This window comes from Nicotiana tomentosiformis, chromosome 7 (assembly GCF_000390325.3).
Source record: "Nicotiana tomentosiformis chromosome 7, ASM39032v3, whole genome shotgun sequence".
In the NCBI taxonomy this organism is placed as follows: domain Eukaryota; kingdom Viridiplantae; phylum Streptophyta; class Magnoliopsida; order Solanales; family Solanaceae; genus Nicotiana; species Nicotiana tomentosiformis.
The window spans coordinates 12955781-12972360 of NC_090818.1; the positions used below are offsets into that span (position 1 = coordinate 12955781).

The 16580-nt window shown below is 35.6% G+C and overlaps 2 protein-coding genes across 2 annotated transcripts; both read right to left on the minus strand.

Moving 5' to 3' along the window:
* LOC138895260 (uncharacterized) lies at positions 1-1140 on the minus strand. The gene is made up of 2 exons (XM_070179932.1): positions 898-1140; positions 1-831 (listed from the first exon to the last, which is right to left on the minus strand). The coding sequence occupies exons 1-2, from the start codon at positions 1138-1140 to the stop codon at positions 1-3; spliced, it is 1074 nt and encodes a 357-aa protein (XP_070036033.1).
* A 2635-nt stretch (positions 1141-3775) lies between these two features.
* LOC104117476 (small ubiquitin-related modifier 2-like) lies at positions 3776-6017 on the minus strand. The gene is made up of 3 exons (XM_009628536.4): positions 5864-6017; positions 4227-4376; positions 3776-4061 (listed from the first exon to the last, which is right to left on the minus strand). The coding sequence occupies exons 1-3, from the start codon at positions 5936-5938 to the stop codon at positions 3996-3998; spliced, it is 291 nt and encodes a 96-aa protein (XP_009626831.1). The 5' UTR covers positions 5939-6017; the 3' UTR covers positions 3776-3995.
* Positions 6018-16580: the final 10563 nt, after the last annotated feature.

The following is a 16580-nucleotide window of genomic DNA, read 5'->3' on the forward strand; positions in this document are numbered from 1 at the left end:
TTATTGTGAATGTTGCTCAACATGACTCTGGCTATGTGAGGATGTTGTCATGTGCATCTGATTCTGGAGAGACTGATTTCCATAACTCTGAGTACGTCTGAAGGAAGACCCACCACCTGACTGATGACTGGACTGAGCTGGTGCTAATGACTCCTTATTAGAGGAACCCCTTCCACTTCCGCTGGATGTACCATTAAACCTGCCCGCTGTCCGGGCTTTCTTGTTTTGCTCTTTTTCTTCTCTCCTTTGTTGTTTGTCTTTTTCTAAGTGCTTGGCGAATCCCACAACAGAGGAGAAAGCTGTCATTCCTACCGCTGCAGCTGATGTCGTATTCTTAATGTGGTAAGCCAAACCGCCAACAAACCTGCGAATCTTTGCTTTTTCTGTCTTAACCATGTGAGGAGCATGCTTAGCCAACCTTATGAATTCCATGTAGTACTCTTGCACACTTTTATTCCCTTGCTTGAGTTGTTCGAACTCTGTAGCCTTAGCTTCCCTATCCTCTTCCGGGATAAAGTTAGCCATGAAGGCCTCTTCAAATTCTTCCCAAGTAGGCGGACCATCATCTTCATCTCTTTCCTTTTCCCATATCTCAAACCAAGCGCCAGCCACATCTCTAAGCTGGTAAGCAGCCAGCTCCACAGCTTCATCATCAAATGCCTTCATCGCTCGGAGGGCTTTCTTGACACCCTCCAGCCACAACATTGGATCTTCATCAGCTATAGAACCATGGAACAATGGAGGACTCAACTTTAAAAATTCATTCACTCTTGAGGACTCAGAATTGTTCTGTCTATTTGATTGAGGTTGAATCTCATCTCTTCTCTCGTTCTAGTTGGCCATGAAGGCTTTAAACATCTCCATAGCACTGTTGACAACATTAAACATCTAACCCACCTCTGGAGATATAGCTGTCTGAGTTGGAGCAGCTGTTGGGGGCGGCACTGGATCCTGAGATACTAGATCACCATGCTCCACCCCTTCTTCATGTTCAACCCGGGGTACTTGAACCCCCTTTGTAGATTTACCCTTTCTTTCCTGAGTTGAAGCCTTCTTATTTCTACCTTGAGCCACAATAGTAGCAATAGTTTCTTGAGCAGCATCCTGAGTGTCGGTGTCAGAGTTGCAAGTACGAGCCATTTCTGCGAGTTTTGGAGAAACGAATACATTAGATAATTTCTTAGAGGTAGGTTCTATTGCACGATCTAAAGTATGAAAAAAATGAGACTTTTCCTAAATGCTTGTAGCCTCCTGTTTATAAGTATGGCGTGCTTCATACCTATAAACAAGACTATACTAACACGACTTCATAGACCCCTAGGACTCCATAAATCTGAGGCTCTAATACCAAGTTTATCACGACCCATTTTCTGAACAAGCCGTGACCGGCATCCGATCACTAAACATGACCGAGCGAACTATCTGTGCTTATCAAATCTATTATAACTTCAAACTCTATATGCAACAAGACAATACTTTAACCAAATACTTTTGATTAATTTAAATATTTAAAATAAATCAACTCCAAAACTTTATTCGAAGTAACTACTGAAATACTGCTAAGTTATTATCAAAAATATCTGAATCTTAACGCACCGACTGTGTCTATGAAGCCTTTACTGATAAACTGACGCACTGCTCAGGACATGAGATTTCCTGGCCAGTTCTCTAAGTGAACAAAGAAATAGCTAAATAAAGATGACTCTAAGGAATACTCCACGAACAAAAGCGGAGCTCACCAATAGCACTGGAAATGAGGGAAGTCCTAACCCGTAGCTTGCTCGCCTGCAAAATCGGTTCCTACGTTGTACCGCAGACCAACATAGGTTCCCAAAAGAGAACGTCAGTACCATCCATTGTACTCAGTGAGTCTCAGGGGATGAAACTTTAATAACATATACATTACAAGCAACGATTCTAAATACATGTAAAACATAAAGCTTATAAGAACAATTCTAAAATAATTGCATAATAGAAAAATACATCACTTTATACTTTGGGAGTTCCAACTGTCCTGACTTAATTCTGTCTCAGTCACCGTGTGATCGGCACGGGTTGGATCCCAACCTAATCGAATAGGCCCAATCCACAAGGTGCCACTCGCTTCATGGTTCTTAGCGCTCATGTGCTATACCTTAGCTTGGCCAGACAAATTCTCAACAACGAGACCCTCGGCTCGTGTGCTCCCTACTTTGGCACAAGTAGTTTCAGGAAGTCAACGCCTTGGTCAGGACCCTCGGCCTGGACGATGACTCCTTCTCAGAATAGAGGATACTCCCAAAAATCTTTTCTTTCTAAAACTTCTTCTTGTGACTTTTCAAGTCTAAATCTTTTCTGAAACATCCTATGCATACTCATACAGGTATCCTTAATTGTAAAGCATGACATAAGAATGAAATAAATATTTAAAAGTATTTCTAAAGATTTTTGCTTTTTCATGAATTTTCAACATGAAAATGGCATACAAGAACAACACAAAAATCTGAAAATTTATGTACATATATCACAATAAATCATCTAAACTTTAGCCAGAACAATTCTAAGTTAATAGTTACTCAATAACTCCAATTAAGTCAATATTAACTGTTTTAAGCAATTCATCAAACACCTTGTATGCGTTCTTTTGTGAGTTAAACCACTTTAGTAAAGGGTTATATCAACTCACCTCCAAACTCCTTGAGCCAATACGCAGGCCCAGGTCCGATTTATACCCGTCAAATAATTAATTCTACAACAATCCGTGTATTTAAATAAATTTCAAATTTTCACACTTAAACATGGAACTTACTGTTGATACAGAGGAAAAAAGGGAATTAACTTTTCAATTCTTACCTATTACTACTGTAGCATAATTGACAATAGAAAATTTTGTATACCTGAGTTTAAGAATAAGTGAGTTGTGAAGAACCCTATAATTTTTCGAGCAATCTCTGGCTGCCTCTGTGTTTCTGTGTTCTAAGCCTTTTTTATTTTTGGGTTTTGTTCGAATAAGGCTTCTGCCCTTTTGAACAAGAAATACGTCCTCATTCCAAGGCTTTAAGGCTCCTCTTTTTCTTTTTTTTTTTATTTATTTATTTATCTTTTTGTTTCGTTTTGCCTTTTTGTCTCATTTGCAAAGGACACTATTTTTGCTATGTATTCAATATGACTGTTTTGATAGTGGAAAGATTTCCAACTTCATGGAAGGGACTTTCCTTCTTCTAGAGGCCCTAAAGCGAAAATTATCTATAATATAAGAAATATTGTTTGAGGGTTGTTTTTTTTTTTTTTTTTGGGTAACTAATAATTAATGATACCCACTTTTAAATATTACTGATATTAAAATTGTTAATATTCCCCTAACTGTATATTCAATTCTTTATAAATAGAGAAGTAACTCAAAAATCAATCCCACGGAATAGAAGTATAATTTAAGATAAAAATAATTTAAATTATATATTTAGCGAGTTTTTAAACTTCTACAGATTTGAGGAGTGTTACACTAAGCAAAGATAACATGCCGCAGAAGTATATGCCATTAAGATTATGGACACTCGACTGCGTATGTACCACTCAGTCCAATTAGCTAATTATACACAGTATTATATACCCCAAAAGACGATAGATAATTTCATAACACCAGAGTCGACCTTGTCCCCGTGGTGTCATCCGCTGATCAAAGACTGCTATGCCAAACACCTCAGAGATGGGAACCTGCACTTTAATCAAAAGCATGAGATGCACAATAACGATAGATGGAACTACTCCCTGGCAGCAAGGTTATTGAGGAGAGGGCTTATAGATAGAAAGAGATACTACTTTAATATCACGGCAAGAAGCAACTGATGATCTTCTTGCAACAGCAAGTAATAATTATGTTCATACAAGCTGGTCCGACATAAGCAAAACACGAAGCTCATCTACGCTTCTACAGGTCCTAAAGTAGCCCAAGCTACATTCATTAAAGTCTACAGCCTAGAAACAAACAGTCTATGTCCATAAGCACAAGAGACAACTCAAACAGTTGACCCTCCAGTTTGATGAAGCATTGCATCAATTTCATCGCCATCCTCCATCTCCAGCTAAAGCAAGGAAGAAAAATTGTTAGAAAACAAGAAAGCTAATCGCACAAGTATAAAGCACAAGAGCAAACAAACATGAGATTTTCATGTCCTATCTGTTTCTTCCTTTGTTTTATTAGAGCGTGAACATGGTCAGAGAGTATTGACGGAGGGAGAGAGAGATACCTCATCTGGAGTCTGCTCTCCTCGAAGACGACGACCATCAAATAAGAATGCAATTGAGTTGAAATCCACCGACTGCCGGTCACAATATGCATTCATCAGCTTCTTTAGCTGGGTGCTTCTTTTGATCCTAAAGAAGACTTCATTCCCATCCTGCAACCAATAGAAGAACCAAATCTGTAATTCTCTCACTATTATCCTATTTGATATAGCAGGTAAGAAGGCACTTCTCTTTCATCGGCAGCGATCACCGTAATGATGATAAGGAAAGAGAATATCCACTATAGACTGCTGCACATTGGGATCAACCACACAACATATCATGTTTCTCTATCCAAGAGGCAAAATTAAGCATAGCAAAATCAATCACCCAGGATATCACATTTCTCAATAACATTTTATCAGCAAGCAAACAAACCGCAAGCTGAAGCCAAAGGAGAAAGTAGGTTTCCAACACAGACGAAAACATATAGCATATACAACACAAATGATCACTTCCCACTTCCAGGTGGACTTGGCTGCTATGACATCGTACAGATAATTTAACATGGTAACATACTAACATAGATACAACTAAGGGAAGATGTCTACCCACCAATTGATGCTGGAAATTTATGCAAGCACAACCAAAGTTTACAACTGATGATTAAGGCATCACACTGTAGTGATCCTTAGCAAACACCATCTATTAAGCTTAGACATGGTATCATGGTTTAACAGCAAAGAAACAGGTCTGTAGTCAAAACTCAACAATCCAATATCACAAGTACAGAAAGCAAAGTGATGCCTTTACCATCTATAACCCCCCCCCCCCCAAACCCCCCACCCCACCCCAAAAAGAAAAGAAAAGAAGAAGATTGAACTTACCCATAAAACAGCTAGTCTAGAAAGCCAATATATTTTATATTTTCACCTTTTTGTAACAGAATATATAATTATGTTATATGGAGATAACAATCAGTTATTAACCTACCCAACCAGACACAGAGCTACAACAACCTAACTTACTGGAACTAGCCACTTTTTTACAAGTAATAGTGAACTATTCATTTTTGTAATACTAACATCTCTTTTATACTAAATGCACCAATGGGAAATGAAACAACTACTACTTAAAAAAATAGTTGTTCCTTATTTTTCTTGATAAAAACTACACTATTTATCTTGACGCAGAGGAAGGCCTTTTCCACATCAAAACACCAATAGGTAAAGTATTGAATATACTGTGTTTGCAAAATAAGGCTAAGCAACTCTTTGCAAATGCACGATTTTATGTCCAGACTAATCATAACATCCATTCGTACTAATCACAAAATTCCGAGACTAAAATATGAGACAAGCGCTTAATCGTTCAGTTTGGCACAAATTTTCTATTAGATTCCAGTTAATTTGGTTCTATCAAATGACTTAGTTCAAATTCACAAACAAAAGAAGCCCAATCCCAAAATAAAATAAAAAATAATAGAAAAACCAGCTGAACATGTGATCATATAAAAAAGCAGTTATATAGAACACCGAATAAATCAAGCAGTCATATAAACAACACGACAATACGACATGAGTATTCCCAAAATAAACACTAAACTTTACTTATAACATAAAAAGTACAAACCAAACCCTAATCGAAGGAAAGCACAGACCTGGCCTTTGACTTTGAGATTGATATGTGCAGCCTGATCGCCGCTTGGCTTCTTATCTTCCTCTGCTTGCGACATTTTTCTCCCTCTTGTACTCTACTCTTCTCTCGCTTAAAATTATAGGACTCTGAATTTGATTGGTTCTTCAGCTATTTATAGTTGGTGTCTGTTGTGTCCTTGGCGTAAAAACCACGCAACTTTTCCTTTTTTCTTCATTTTTTTACCTATCAGATTCCTTTTCGTCATTTGTTTAATTTGCACTGCGATATACACACAGTCATTAGATAGATGATGATACTATATTTTTAATCATGGTTAATTAATAATATTATCGCTTAATTAAATCACTTCACTATAATAAATTAATATAGTATCATGTCCATACCGATAAAAATACTTTTTTAACCTACTAGATATGCCTTAGTTATTGTACAATATTATTTATGCGATTAATATTTGTTAGATAGATTGTTGTGAAATAAATATAGTATGCTGTAAGAATTTTTATGTGGTGAACTATTGTAGTATATAGTAATGGTTACTTCTTAAAAGGACCTTGTCACGACATACTTTATTCACATATTGCTAAATGCACACAGCCTTATATTTTACATTATAATATGTATATTATCGCATAAGTTAATGTGAATACTATTTAATCAAACGCGAATGAGTTAAATTAGCATTATTATTATTATTATTATTATTATTATTATTATTTTCATATGACCAACTAGAAATTGCATTAATTATGCAATTTTTATTTTCTCCCGCTAGATTCTTTTTGGAGGTAGTTGAGAATATCTTCAAAACACAAGCTGTATGAGAAAAAACTCTTTGTACTTTTGAAGGCCGAGAATTTTTTTGGTTGGCCTTTCGCCCCCAACCACAAGTAGTCTCCGTATTATGCCACATAAATAGGGACGGTCTTCCAAAATCCGTTAGAACTCTCTTAATAGATTAATACATGTATAGATATTTTGCACAATAACAATAACATACTCAGTATTATCCCATACCGTGGGGTCTGGGAGGATAATGTGTATGCAGACCTTACCCCTACCTTGTGAAGATAGAGATGTTGTTTCCAATAGACACTCGACTCAGGAAAGCATAAGCACCATATTAATAAAAATAAAGACAAGAAGGGACAGTATCAAAAAACCATACAAAATCATAATAAAAGCCATATTTTGCACAACATTTAAATTATTAATTTTTGGGGGTAAATTTTTTAATTAATTTGATAGTTTGTAATGATGCTACTTTACAATACTTCAAGAAAGCATCAATAGATTAAGGAAAGTGTCCAAATTCTTTAAATCTCATGTATTATATGTTTCATGGAAATTTCATTCAATGAAAGAAGATTATGTGCATATTTTTTAGAACTGTTATTAGTAATTTTAGAGATTTTATATGATTTTTATAGAGAAACAATTTTACAGAAAAACATTCTGCTATAAATGTAAAATTTGTTGTTATAGATAAAAAAAAACTGTTATAGAGAAATAAAAGAATATAACTTAAAAAATTAATTTTGAGAAAAATTTGATTTTTACAGTAAATAACTGTTATATAAAAATGAGACTTTATCAACAATATTTTTTGACCTTTTCCCAGGAACTCTTGAACAAGTTGCTGTACCGCGACTTATCGGAGTTTGGACACTCAACTTTTACGGCTTAGTTTTTGACATTTGTATGAATCCTTTTTCACCCTTCGCGAGTTGCGTGTAGTTCCTTTCGGCATGTATCTGTCTTCTTATCAATTTTACTTTACACGTTTCAAGTCGTACAGATAATTAAATTTATCTTTGGTACTACTATTACTATCACTACTTTTTAGGTTGAAAATTCGAAATTGTTCATGTCCCTAGGCCAAATCGTATTTTATTTACGTATATAATTCGAGAATTTCTTTTTCGCAAACCATTAAAGGATAAGTAATGTGCAGATTCCTACATCTGGAAATGGTTGTGCTAGAATTATGTATGGATAAAGTCAATTTAAACACAATCCTTGTTAAGTCGTCCACCGGTGTATTCGAGATTTTGCAGCAATATTAATATTTAAATAAATGAATAATAAAGATATTATTGTGATAGCAGCTAAAGAAAAATTCAAAGAAAGAAGTGAGAAATTCTAAAGAGTAAGGTCACAGAATTGCTCTTGAACAGATCTCTACAGTACTCGAGCTGAGTTCTATGTTTAGAGAGAGAAGAAGAGAAGATATTATTGATAGAAAATCAATTCCCTAAACATCACAATGATCTGCACGCCTTATATCTACTTTGGGAAAAAATAGAAACAGAAAAACAAAAAAAGGGAGGGAAAATTAGTTATAACTAACTCTGGGAATCTCACATGTGCTACTACTTTCTAACTAACTTGACAGCTGGATTTTACATCTAATACTGAAATTAACAACTAAAAAAAATCAGCTCAATTATTTCTGGATCATATCAACACTCCCCCCTTCAAACGATCCTTGTCCTCAAGGATTAAAAGCTGGAAACTTGAGCTAGAAGTCCTGCCAATCTTCCCATGTACTATCTTTAGGTGTTGCATTCAACCACTTCACTAGAATCTGAGCCGTAGCTTTGCCATTCTTGGGAGCCAACCTTTTATCCAAGATAGCTTCTGGTTCGAGTAACACATGACCATGCTCAGCATGAACAATAGGAAGAATTGGTGAGACTGGATGAGAACCAAGCTTCTTCTTAAGATGAGATATGTGGAAAGTGGGATGGATCTTTGAGTGAGCAAGTAGAGCCAGTGTATAAGCTACTGGACCCACCCTGTGAATGATTTGAAAAGGGCCATAGAAGTTAGAACTTGGATGAAAGCTTCTGAAAGGAATGACTTTTCAAGGATAGTTGTCTATAGGGTTGCAGTTTAACATAAATCCAGTCTTCTACCTCATAGTTCCTATCAGTTCTACCTTTATCTGCTTGGGACTTCATTCTATTCTGAGCTCTCAACAAGTGGAACTTGACTGTCCTCAATGTGGCCTCCCTTACTTGTAGGCTTCTGTCTACCACTTCTAATTGAGAATCAAGTGGCATATAGGGTAAAAGAGGGGGTGGTTTCTGACCATAAACAACCTCATAAGGTGTCATCTTGATAGTTGAGTGATAGGCAGTGTTGTACCACCATTCTGCCAAGGGTAACCACTGGGGCCATTCTTGAGGTCTATCACTTATCATGCATCTCAAATAACATTCCAAACATCGATTTACCACCTCAGTTTGTCCATCTGTCTGAGGGTGATACGTAGTAGAAGTAAGCAGGGACACCTTCTGCAATTTAAACAGCTCTTTCCAAAATTTACTGGTGAAAATCACATCTCTATCAGACACCACAGATTTAGGCATACCATGGAGTTTAAAAACATTATCCATGAATACCTGAGCCATCTCTAATGCAGTGTAAGGGTGTTTTAAAGCCATGAAGTGAGCAACTTTACTCAATCTGTCAACTACCACAAAAATCACCTCCTTGCCTTTGGCCTTTGGTAACCCCTCAATGAAGTCCATGGAAAGATCTTGCCATACCTTATCAGGAATAGGTAATGGTTGTAGCAAACCTGGGTATGCTACATTCTCATTTTTGCATCTTTGACAGGTGTCACACTCTCTTACAAAAGTGTAGACTGTTTGCTTCATTTTCTTCCAATAAAAATCTTGCTTGAGCCTGCTCAAAGTAGCAGAAATGCCAGAATACCCTCATATTGAACTGTTGTGGTAATAAGCTACCAGTTTTCCTCTCAACTCCTCATTATGGCCTACCATAACTCTTCCTTTCCTGCTCAGAATGCCAGCCTGGTATTTGTAATATGGTTTGGTTAGTGCAGAGTTTTGCAACTTCTGGATAAGCACCTATAAAATAGGATCCTGTAACCAGGATTGCTTTACTTCTTCTAACAAATCCACCTGAACTCCTGAGATACTGCAGAGTTGAGCTGGTTCCTCTTTTCTTGACAAAGCATCTGCAGCAATATTGTCTTTCCCTTTCTTATAGGTAATAGTGTAGTCATATCCAAGTAGTTTAACTAACCACTTTTATTGGCTGGGTGTTGTTATCCTCTGCTCCAACAAATACCTGAGGCTATGATGATCAGTCTTGATGGTGAAATGCCTGCCTAACAAATAAGGCCTCCATTTTTGCACTGCACTCACCAATGCCAACAACTCTTTCTCATATACTGATAAGGCCTTGTTCTTTTCAGATAATCCCTTGCTATAGAAAGCAATAGGTCTGATTTCTTGAGTAAGTACTGCACCAATACTATCTTCTGAAGCATCAGTCTCTACAATGAATTCCTTAGAGAAATCTGGCAATGCCAAGACAGGAGCTAAAATCATCAATTTCTTCAGTTCTTCAAATGCTTGAGTTGCAGCCTCATTCCATGCAAAATTCCCCTTCTTTAAGAGATTAGTTAAAGGCCTAGAAATAGCCCCATACTCTTTAATGAAACGTCTGTAATAACCAGTAAGACCTAAGAATCCCCTGAGTGATTTGATAGAAAAAGGTTGGGGCCAGCTGGGTACTGTTGTTATCTTCTGTCCATCCATTGCAACTCCATGTTCAGAGATTATATGCCCCAGATAATCTACCTGAGTTTCACCAAAAGCACATTTGCTTTGTTTAACAAATAGTGTGTTAGTTCTCAAAACCTCAAAGGTTTTCTCCAAGTGTATCAAGTGATCACCCCAAGAAGAGCTGTACACTAGTATATCCTCAAAGAAAACCAAAATAATCTTCCTCAAATAAGGGAGGTAGATTTGGTTCATCAAGCTCTGAAAAGTAGATGAGGTATTGGTTAAGCCAAAAGGCATCACCAAGAATTCAAAATGGCCATGGTGGGTTCTAAAACAAGTTTTTGGAATATCAGGTTCCATTCCTAAATTGATGGTAGCCCGATCTCAAATCCAACTTAGAGAAAAACTTTGTACCATAGAGTTCATCTAACAATTCTTCAATGACTGGTATAGGAAATTTGTCCTTGACTGTGTGGCTGTTAAGCTCCCTATAATCAACACACATTCTCCAGCTTTCATCCTTTTTCTTCACCATAACAATAGGTGAAGAGTAAGGACTTGTACTGTTCCTTATTACTCCAGCAGTTTTCAACTCTTCAATCATCTTTTCGATCTCCTCCTTCTGTATAGCAGGGTACCTGTAAGGTCTAATGTTGATGGGGGAGGTGCCTTCCTTCAATACAATCATGTGATCATGTTGTCTAGGTGGTGGTAGGCCCTTAGGAACATCAAACACGTCACTATATTTCTGCAACACCTCCTGCAATCCTGACTTATCCTCCACTATCTCTATCTGAGCTTGCAATTTCCAGAAACTAGCCCCAGGTTTAGGGCTTATAGCAAACAATCCCACTGTCATCATAAACAACTCAGCATGTTTAGCTAAGAGTTTATCCATCTTTCCTTGTTCTACCAACTTCATAGCAGGAGGTTGCATACCCCTCAATGAAATCTTTTGTCCCCTATATGTAAACTCCATTTTTAACTTCCTAAAATTCCATAGGATATCTCCCAGTGTGATCAACCACTGCACCCCTAGAACCATATTGCAGCCACCCAAAGGTAAAGTCAACATGTCAGACATAAACTGAGCCCTTTGCATCTTCCAAAGGAAACCTTTGCAGATGAAGTTGTTGTGCATTCTGTTGCATCAGCTACTGACACAGCAAAAGGATGGATCTTAGTTAAGTAGCATCCTAACCTCTTTGCAGTGCTGAGGTCCATAAAGTTGTGAGTGCTACCTGTATCAATCAGGATTTTGATAGCCTTCCCCTTCACTGAACCTGTAACCCTTATGGTTCTAAACATTGTTCTAAAATCTTGGGCACCAGTCATTGCATGGACTGAAACATGAGGTAAGATGGCTCCTTCATTATCAACCTCAAATTCTACCCCTTCCATACACAAGAATTCAGAGGGATCAAGTATTACATCTCCCTCATCACCCCCATCTCCTGCCCCTTCTCGATCCTCCACCTCAATAGAGAATGATTGTCTTATTTTTGAACACACATGTCCAGGGACATATTTTTCATCACAATAAAAGCATAATCCTCTAGCCCTCTTATCCTCCATTTCACTGGGATTTAGAATCTTTGGGTTTTTATAAATTGGTTTAGCAGCTCCAGTAAAAGAATTCTGGGCTTTTTGGATGGATAGGTTTGGTTTAGAAAAAGGCTGGTTGTTGTAATAATTGGTGTTAGCAGGGGGATATCTTTGGTTTGGTCTGGGATTGGAAAGAATTGGGGTACTTTTTGAGGTTTGTTTCTAGATTATGAGTGCTTGTTCTTGGATTTTGGCTAAACTGATTGCCTTCTGTAAGGATCGAGGAGCAAACATCTTTACAGGCAACCCTATCTCAGGTTTAAGACCTCTCAAAAAACAACTAACAACATACTCCTCATTTAATTCTACTCTAGTTAACAATTCATCAAACAAATCCACATAATTTTGTACAGAGTTTACCTGCTTGAGATCCTTTAAATCTCCCATTGGATCATCAAACAATTCTGAACCAAACCTTGCGTACAAACATCTCACATACTCTCCCCAGCTTGGCCATTCCCTCGTCAGTCTAGTCTTCATGAAAACTTGATACCATTGAAGAGCCTTGCCTCCCAATCTACATGAAGCCAATTTCACCTTTGATGCTTCTGGGGTTTCATCTACTTCAAAGAACTGCTCACACTGATACAACCAATCGCGTAAGCCAGTGCCATCAAATTTTGGAAATTCCAGTTGATTCCTCCTAGTAGGCAATTGATATTCTTCTTTCCGGCGATCTCTTGCAGTTGCAGTCTCGTCCTCTATTCTGGGATTCACTTGGGGTCGTTGATTCTCCAAATTAGTGAAGAGGATTCTCTTAAACTCCTCCATCGATTGTGCAAGCTTATCACCCATGTTCCTTCGTAGTTCTTCCATTGTTCCAGTGATACCTTCAAAAGATCCTCGAAGACCATCGAGATCTCTTCGAAGCTCTTGTATCCTGGTGTTATGTTCCCCCATCATCGCTTCCCACAGATCCAAGGATCGGGAGCTCTGATACTAATGATAGCAGCTAAAGAAAAATTCAAAGAAGAAGTGAGAAATCCTAAAGAGCAAGGTCACAGAATTGCTCTTGAACAGATCTCTACAATACTCGAGCTGAGTTCTATGTTTAGAGAGAGAAGAAGAGAAGATATTATTGATGGAAAATCAATTCCCTAAATATCACAATGATCTGCACGCCTTATATATACTTTGGGGAAAAACAGAAACAGAAAAACAGAAAAAGGGAGGGAAAATTAGTTATAACTAACTCTGGGAATCTCACATTTGCTACTACTTTCTAACTAACTTGACAGCTGGATTTTACATCTAATACTGGAATTAACAACTAAAAAAAATCAGCTCAATTATTTTTGGATCATATCATATTGCAACGAAATCATATTAATAAAGAGCTAATATAATTTCATCAACTGAATTCGGAAAGGAAGAAAGATAAATAGTAAAAACAAAACTTGTCTCTTTTACCGGTGGGCAAAATTCGGGAAGATGGCGAAATGACAGGCAACCCACTATAAGAAGACTGAAGGGTGTCTTCTTCTAATTAGGATTCATATTTTCTCTACAAATTTACTAACCTATAAATGTTTTTTAAAATATCAACTTATATTCTAAGATTTAGCTACTTCTAATCCTACCCGTTAATTTTATGTGTTGCAAGAGAGAACTATCGTTTAATGTGCCAAAAAATCTTATTTTCCTTATAACTTTTAAGATTCATTTGTTACAATGGAAAACAGAACAATGCCCATTGAGGTGATTCGACCTGGGGACCTCAATCAGTGAAAAAATGCTACATGATTCTTTCTTGAATTTTGTAAAAGAGATTACAAATTTAATAATGTAATGTGGTTAAATATATAATCAAATAAATAGAGAAGGAATTTACTATTGATGCATTGATGTTACAAGAAAGATTCAATTGATATTCAATTGGAGTAGGTGTTGCTAATAAGACATTCTAAAATTCGAGAATTGTTACTCTATGCAAAAATTTGTAGCAATACTATATCATAATGTATATCACTATATATGGGTATATAAACACATCTTAAATATTATTATATACATTTATGCAAGATTGATATATTATTTATATTAAGTGTATGATATTGTAAAGTAATATATAAAAATATATATACATTATTGCAAAAAAATATTGGATATGCGGATGAAAACTGAAAATTATACTTATGTAAGTGCACTTAAGATGTGTTGGACAGTATATTTGTGCAAATTTTCCTACTTATATATACTGAATATTTCTAACGAAGCAGTGTATCACTCAACCTAGATCCACCCCTGATAGCCGTCTAGACATTTGCATTTATTTGGACTATACTTATTATCCAACCGACCATATGAATTTTAAAAAAAACGTTAAAAAATGTTTTAAAAGTACTTAACAACGTTATTGTATAGCTATAATAAGTTTTTAAAGTTATTTAAATTTTTCAATAGTAAAATTTTGTCTAATATTTTAGAACTTTAAATTAAAATATTCACGTTTTATATTTCTTAATAAAATTTTTGACAACAAGATCCAAGATAGCATATTAACACAAATAACTATGATCTTATTAACTTGAGAGAAATGCATGTTACCAGGCATTTATGGGGTCTAAATAAATGTGGCTTACAATCCTAGAGATTTTGAGTGAATTATATTTCTCAAACTGCAAATCTCCAACGCAATTAAGAAAAATACACCACATATTTCATTACAAATTATTTCCTTAAATTTTCTCCTCCAATCAGTAACAAACCCACAATAATTTACAATATCACTATCAAGTATCTTTTATAGGTCAATAGGAAACAAATGAATCACAATTTACAGCTACATGACCAGTAAATTTTTCCACTCTAATTTTATAACATTAAAGAGATTGATAACATTTCACAGAGTAGGGTGTCATTACAAATTTCCAACTAATACTACTTTATAACTAAACAAACCAAAATTCATTCCATCTGATACTACTTTAGAACTAATTAGACAAAACAAAAATTTTGGTACTACGTTAGAACTAAACAAAGTAAATATTCATTTACTCATCTTATTCTAAACAAAACAAAAATACAGAAGTTCATTTATTAAGGAGGGCATCAGTGGCATCAGCAGCATCGACAACAAATTGCATTAACGGTATTATGTGAGATTTCGGCGAAAGAGGGATTTAACCCGTTTCGTTTTCTTTATTGGATCATGTACATCTAGAATTTAATTGACTGCACATTTCCTGTAGTAACGTGTATATCTCATTCTTTCTGTCTATGTATATCTTGTGCATTCATAAAAACTTATTGATTTCACATATAAAATGATAAACTCAAAAGAAAATTCCAAAAGTTATCACAATTTTTAAAATTAATGAAGTTGTACTTAAAGGTTTTCCGTACTCCAGTGCAAATGACATCATTCAATTATAACTTCCTTTCTGTGTTGATCAATTAAAGATTTTTCAAAAGCTTTTTTAGAGATATTAAAATCGAAATCGTTTGATTTGTAAAAAATACTACAAAAAGTTATGGAAAACGTACGTGAACAAAATCATCAATTAAATTAGACAAAAATACATATTAATTGAAAAATTATATTAGACTCACATGTACTAAGACGGAACAAGGTTTATATTGCTAGTAAAACTGAAGAACGCCTAAAATTGATTAAATCCTTTCACAAGAAAAATGAAGAAAGGTGTGGTATTTCTTATTTGTAGTTCTCAAGAAAGGCCAACACGTATAGTTGCATAATGATGTTTATTTATGCTTTTATATTTTTGTAAGTTTTCATTTAATTAATTGTTTCAATGTTTTCTATGTGTATCACTTCTTTTTCACCGTTAGAGAAGTGTTTTAACGAGTATGAGGGTAAAAATTGTCGCCTTCATCTCAACAATATTATTTTGTTAATAATGTTTAACAAACCTTTCTTTGAATTTTAGTCATTCTATTTATTTAGGGAATAAGTGATGATCCGATTATTCTTATTCAAGGAATTATATGTCATTAATTTATATTTGAAAATATATTTTGAAAAAAGAAACCAAGTAAAAACCAGAAATAGAGAAGAAACAGAAATTAATCTGAGCCCACTAAATTCACAATGTTTTATGAAGGAACTTAATCCCCTATTAGTACCCCGAGGTTTAGAATTATTTTCTCCCAGGATAAATGAATATACATACCGGTATATCAGTACTTCAAACCCTAGGATTTTAGCGAACACAAATAGCGGCAACAATCATACACTTAATTTTTATTGTTGGAAACAATGCAGAGAGAAGGAGAGTATTTCAGAATTTTTGTAAGGAGAATTTAGGGAATGGTGTGGTATTTATAGCCAACAGGTTGAGTTCAAACGGAGAGGTACAACTATTCCGGATGGTCTTTTGCATAAAACGGCTATGACAAAAATGGTTATTTATGATTAATATTAACAAATAAATTTGGTCCCAAAGATTCAAATCATTTGACCAAATGCAAAATCGAAGCCAAAGGCGAAGCCGGGCGACACGAGGCTTGTCCTCTTCTCAATTTTTTAAGAAGTAGAAAAAGTGTAATTGTATATAAATCCCCCAAATATCTTTTCCTCCTCCGATATGAGACAATATTCCTTTGTAAAAG